At 56.8% G+C, this 6000-nt stretch overlaps 1 protein-coding gene across 1 annotated transcript in view; it reads right to left on the reverse strand.

Moving 5' to 3' along the window:
• Nucleotides 1-4369, reverse strand: part of COL13A1 (collagen type XIII alpha 1 chain) — a 146721-nt gene extending 142352 nt beyond the window's left edge. Inside the window, exon 1 of the mRNA XM_036026860.1 lies at nt 3500-4369. Coding sequence (XP_035882753.1) covers nt 3500-3793 — 294 coding nt within the window. The 5' untranslated portion in view covers nt 3794-4369. The remainder of the gene's footprint in view (nt 1-3499) is intronic.
• Nucleotides 4370-6000: the final 1631 nt, after the last annotated feature.

The raw sequence follows: 6000 nt of genomic DNA on the forward strand, positions 1-6000 counted from the left end.
CCCCATGTCCCTGGGAGCCCCCTGTAGGCACTCCTGTGGCCCTGAGCATGGCCTCTGGTGGTGGCGCCCTGCAGTGCAATCTTCCATTTGCCATCCCTGAGAATCTCACAGCATCCCCAGGAGGGAGGCAGGGCCTGGGTTTTACAGAGCAGGAAGCTGGAGCTCAGGGGGCGGCAAAGCCCAGCTGGAATCCTGTGTCTAGGCCCCCATATTCGCAGGGCATCTGTGTGCCCCTTGAGAACAGGGGTCCTCTGCACACCATTTCTTAGGTTCATTCTTTAACAAAGCCATGTCCTCCTCTCTTCTCTGCATCTTCTTTTCTCCCAGGAGTTTCCACCGGTTCCAGCTCTCCCTTCTCTGCCTCACCCTTTCCTCACCTGTGCCCTTTGCTCCAATTTGGGAGAACACCCCTCAAAAAGAAAAGGCCTAGGGTGGAGGAAGGGCCTTGAGTTGCTTGGGGACACCTTTGCTGGCCCAGAAGTGTCCTGCTTCTGGTGCAGCACTGCCCAGCAGAGCTTCCTGCCACCACATGTGTGATGACTCTGTACCTGTGCTGACTGGCCCGGTGTCCGCTGGACACTTGCTTGAAATGGGGCTGGTGTGACTGAGAAACTAAATTTTAAATTTTGTTTAATTTTAACTAATGTAAATGAGCTGCTTGTGACTGGAGGTTACCATATTGGACAACGCACCCCTCAGAATGTCCCTTCAGGAGCCATTGGACTGCATGTCACACCCTGGAGATGCACCCGAGGGCCATCTGCACACAGGCTAGGCCACACATAGGACAGCTCTCTCTCTCTGGTTCCAATGCCCTTTGCTACCGACTTCAGGTCCCACTACTGTTGCCACCACTTCCATGCACTCCTCTCTGACCCCACTTGTCCCCCTCATCTGAGTCACAGTCCTCTGTGGCCTGCACTAGCCTCTCGTTTGACCTCTCTGCTCTGCCTTAAGTTCCCATTCTGGGGACATTACTGCTCCCCTCTAGACCCTCCCATGGCTCCCCACTGCTCTTACACAGATTGACTGTCTCTGAGGTCCCTCTTGACCGAGGCCCCTGTCTCTCTCCAGCCATGCCCTCCACCATGCCACTCTCCACCCTTCCAGGGTCGTGGACTTTCTTCAGTTCCCCAAAGCATACCCCTCCCTTTGACTTCCAGCCTCCAGAAGCTGTTCCCTTCGCCCCTAAGAACAAGACACCCACACTCATCTGTTGCCTGGAAAACTCCTATTTACTTTTTAAGACCTTGCTTGAAACCCACTTTCCCAGGAAGCCACCCCCATCAGGTGCGCCACATGGCAGTGCATTCCCCAGGCCTCCTCTCCTGCCCCTGTCAGTACCTTTCACACGACACAGCCCCTGCCCACTTCCTTCTTTGTGTCCCGTTTGTCTGCACCTTTAGGAAGGCAGAAGCGTGTCCACACTGCCTGACCCACAGCTGACCCTCAGGAAGCATTTGCTGAATGATCGGATGAGAATGGACAAAGAAGATGCAGGACACAGTGGGAAAAGCACCTGACGCAGGGTCAGAAGACCTAGGTTGTAGTCCTGGATCTCACCATGTGACTCTGAGTAACCTACTGCCCCTCTCTGGGCCTGAGCTCCCCCGTCTGTTGAAACAGGGCCAGTTCAGCTGCTCTGCAGATGAGAGGTCTAGAAGTCAGTGGGGCAGACATGAAGCTGCAGTTTCGGAAAGAGGAGTCAGCATGTCAGATAACATTGCCAGCTCCAAGACCCTGAGCGCATGCGATGTGGCGTGGCTCAGTCTCAAACAGAGGAAACAAGATCTGGGAAAGGGCTGGGGCATATCCTGGCCCACAGGAGTGGCCAGGAAGGGGAAAGGAGGATGCTGGGAAAGGAGCAAAACTCCCAGAGTCTGACACTTGTCTTTCAGCGAGCGGCACCCCACAGACACCTGGGAGAGCCCTCACTGCCCTCACACCCGCCACTGCACAGCCAGGCTCATGTGCACTCGCAGGCAGACCCCAGAGGCTGCCTGCATTGCTGAGCCCCTCCCTCCCCCTCCCCCAGTCCAGGGAACTGTGGTGGCCTGACATCCCTCTGGATTCCCTAGGACCTGGCAGAGCCTGGGAATGAGCTGACAGCAGCAGTAAACTTGCCCTGTGGCCACTCTCTCTGCTCTGGCCACATGGCCTCCCTCTCCTTGACCACTCTGGAGACCTGCTTTGCCAGCTACCAGGCTTTGCCAGGGAGGGGCACCTGAGAGGGGCCAGGCTGTAGGGAACTGGCACATCATTCTGGAACGGTTACAACACCACTACAGTAAGAGATGGGCTCTTATGCTTGCCATCGTCACCACCATTTTTCGAGCCCAGTGAGAATAAGGCATTTGCCCCAGGTTGCACAGCTTCTAAGCAGCAGAGTAGGAATAAAACAGGCCTGCTGGACTCTGCCATCCTGTTCTTCACTATTCCACCCCACTTCTTACTAAGAGGCCCTCCTGGTTTTTATGATGGAAACCTTCCATGGCCAGCCTACTGCAGGACCTCTTCCCAGGCTGCTGCAGCCCTTACCTGTGGCTCCTCCCCTCTATCCTGGCCCTGGATACCCTGTGCTGTCCAGATTCCCGTACATTACTAACCAGGCCTTGTGCCTGTTCTCTGAGGGCACCAATAAGACAGTATGTCCCTCCTTCCTGGGGAGGGTGGGTCTTTTTATGTATTCCCCGGGTTGCCATGGTTAAGAGACACTAGTGGCTTTTAATCCACTTGTGTCAATGAACATTTTGGAAATGGGAGGAAGCTCAGCACCCTTTCCCCAGAAAACCACACAGACACAAAATGTTGGGGGACCATTCCAGAGGGCAGGAAAAAAGACACCCAGCTTAGGAACAAGAGGGTAGGCAGAGCCAGGGAGACCCACACCTGGGCCCCAGTGGTCTGGGGCAGTGGGCAGGGGCCAGGACGCCACCAGCTGCAAGACCTGCCCCCTCTGGCCCCTCAGCCCCTTGGATGACTCACTCTCTCACTCTATCTTCCAAAAGGAACTTTATCAATAAAAGGCAGTACTGATCCTCCAGGGAGAGATGGGGAGGGCCATGGAGACCCAGCAAGCCTCGGCCTGGGGCCACGGGGCACACGTCCTGCAGCGTGGAGGCTGGGCGGCTCTCACACTACCCTGGCCCGGGGCCGGGTGGGAGAAGTGGGGCTTGGCCGCCTCTGAGCGTCTGGGAGCTCCATGCCTTCCTCCACCTGCCTCAAGCGCCCAGGGCTCTCCCAGCCCCGGACACGGGGGGCGCCTGCCGGAGCAGGGCATTGAGAGGGTCCCGCGCAAACAACTCGGGTCCTCGGGGTCTCTGGCAGGGCAAAGCCTTTCCCTGGCCCCACCCTTCCCTCAGATAACTCCGGCGAGTCCCGCGGCGCACCGAGCGGCGTGGATAGAAAGCTCCCGCGGGCACCGAGTGGTGGAGAGTTTGGAGGCTGCGCGAGGGGGCGCCGCGGGGAGGGATAAAAGCCAGCAACAAAGAGCACAGACCTCATCCAGCAGTTGGTTGACTCGTCCCAAAATAGCTGTCTCCATTTGCTGCTCCCCACACTCCGCTTCCAGGCGCAGCACCCGGGCCTGCAGCTCCGTGGTCCGAAAGTGGGTGAGCAGGCTGAGCGCGAGCGAGCAAAGGGTCAGCGCCAGCAGCCCGAAGGACCCCGGGCTCGGCAGCCGCGCGCAGCGCTCAGCCGACGCCACCGCCAGAGCCACGGCCCCAGGAGCGCCCAGTTCCCCAGGGCCTCGGGCACCCGCAGCTGCCGCTTTTCGAGCGCGCTCTGCTACCATCCCCTCGCGTCTTGAGAATCAATAAATAAATAAATAGAATAAATAAAAGAGAGAGCCACTGCCCAAAGGCTCGATCCAAGCTGCGGGGCACGGGGAAAGGGCTTGTGTTGCTGGAAAATGTCCCTTTCCTTTGCTCCCAGCAAAGAAATATGGAAAAATTAGCAGCAAGGGGGGGAAAGCCGAGAAAACACAATCCGTGGTAATCGGGGTCCGCCCAGGTGAGAAAAAGTTACTTCGAAGAGCGTTCCAAGTCCGGGAAAGTTAGGGGAATCTGGCCGGCACTCCTCTCCGCCCGTCTTTCCCTTCAAGTGTCTGCAGAGTCCTCGAGTTGATTCTGCACAGTCGGTGCTTCTTGGTGTCTCGCGTCTTCCCCGCGAGCCAGTTTCAGTCCCGGAGCAAAGGGGCGCAATTAGAGGGCCCCATGGGCAGAGGTGGGTCGTGGCCGCTGCGGAGGAGCGCTGGGGCCGATTCCGGCGTCTCTGTAACTTGACACACTAGCTGCGGCTGCACGGATCGGATGAGCAATCCGTGCTACTTCCCAAACTAATCTCTCCCGCCCCCCTCCCTCCCTCCTCCTCCTCCTCTCCTTTCCTCCTCCACCTCCAGCCCGGCCGAAGGCTTGGATTTGTTTATTTATTCAAACTCGCCGGGGTGGGGGGCGTGGTGTGCAGGGGCCGCTCCCCCGAGCCACTGGCCCCGGGAGCAGCCTCTCCCGCTATCTCTGTCCCCTTTGAAGTGACGAGGGGTTATTTATAGGCAGGAAGAGGGTGTGGAGTGGGGTTGAGGCTTCACCTCTCTCCCTTTCTCCGGATTCACACCGACAGCCCTCCGCGCCTTCCACCGAAGTCATGGGGCCAGACATCACTCTGTTCTCTGACGAGTTGGCAAAGCCAGCCTTTGGGGTCCTCCGAGGAGCCCGGCTGAGTCATCTAGATGGATCTCCAGGTTCTGAGCAGGAGGATCAGAATCCCTTCGGCTGCCATTACGCCCCCGCCCCCCCCCCACCCCACCCCCGCCACGTCTCATTTCTTCCCCGACTCCCCAGACTCACTCCACCTTGGGCTGTCTGCTTCCCGAGTCCTGCAGTTTCCCCAGTGCCTTTGGTGGCGCGCATTCCGCCAACCACACCTTTCTTGGGGTGGGGGCGGGGGGAGGCGATAAGTCAGCCCTCCAGGGGGCAGCAGAACTGTGCCCTTTTCTCTTTCGCGACCCAGGCATAACAAAGGTACAGGAGAACAAAAATTGAGCGCCGTGCGGGGGCGGTGCGCGGAGGTGGAAGAGGTACGAGAGTAAATGGTAATGGAAAAAATACAATAAAAATATGTAAACAATAAATGAAATTTAAAAAAAACCTCAGCCTAAGGGTTCATGCCAGGATTTCTGAGAGGCAGGTCCCGGTGCCTTCCAGTCCTGATCCTCCCTGGTTCCTGCCGTCGGTCTGGGACTCATTCCGTCCCTGCGCTCTCAGACCCGCCAGCGCCAAGGTCCCGGCCATCAAAGGTGAGCAGTCCTCACACTCTCGCACCCCGGCCCTGTGAGTCCTTCTAACTCCACCCCCTCCTGCGGTCATTTCCTATACCCCATTCGAGAAAAGCCCACCGAAGGGCATTCCGTAGTTTCCTCTCTTCTCTTGTCACCTCGTCCACTTAAAGTACCATTTGTATCTCAAGAGACTTTATCTCCTTGGGCGTCTTGACCTTCCTGCAAATGAGGTGGTGGGAATGAGTTTATGCAGAAAGCCTGCCTCCCAACAACAGCGGGCAGGGGATAAAAGTCTGGTCCTTGACATGTGAAATGGTGGACCCTTGAAATCACTGGAGTGTTGTGATTCCAGTTTATAATAACAGGGGGTGCCACCTTTGCATTTTATATATTTACCTAATTGAGCTTAATCTATAATACAGTATCACGGCACACCTAATAGTGTGGCACATTAGAAAGAGTAATATAATATTTATAAATAATAAGTGCTAATAGCATTGCCTGCTGTGTCAGTGAACCACTATGGAGAACTACAAGGATAGAAAGTGATGCTGCGGAAAGGGCTGGCAGCCCGGAGCTCTGGGTCTGCCCCAGCTCTAGCATTTCTAGCATTTCCTTTGGGTAAGTGCGCCTCCTTTTCCCTACTCTGTGATTGGGTGTCTCCACTGCGCTGTACGGAGTAATCCCTGAGAGCACGCAGGGATGTTGAAGACCACGAGGGGGCG

The sequence above is a fragment of the Phyllostomus discolor genome, chromosome 5 (assembly GCF_004126475.2).
Source record: "Phyllostomus discolor isolate MPI-MPIP mPhyDis1 chromosome 5, mPhyDis1.pri.v3, whole genome shotgun sequence".
Taxonomy (NCBI): Eukaryota; Metazoa; Chordata; class Mammalia; order Chiroptera; family Phyllostomidae; genus Phyllostomus; species Phyllostomus discolor.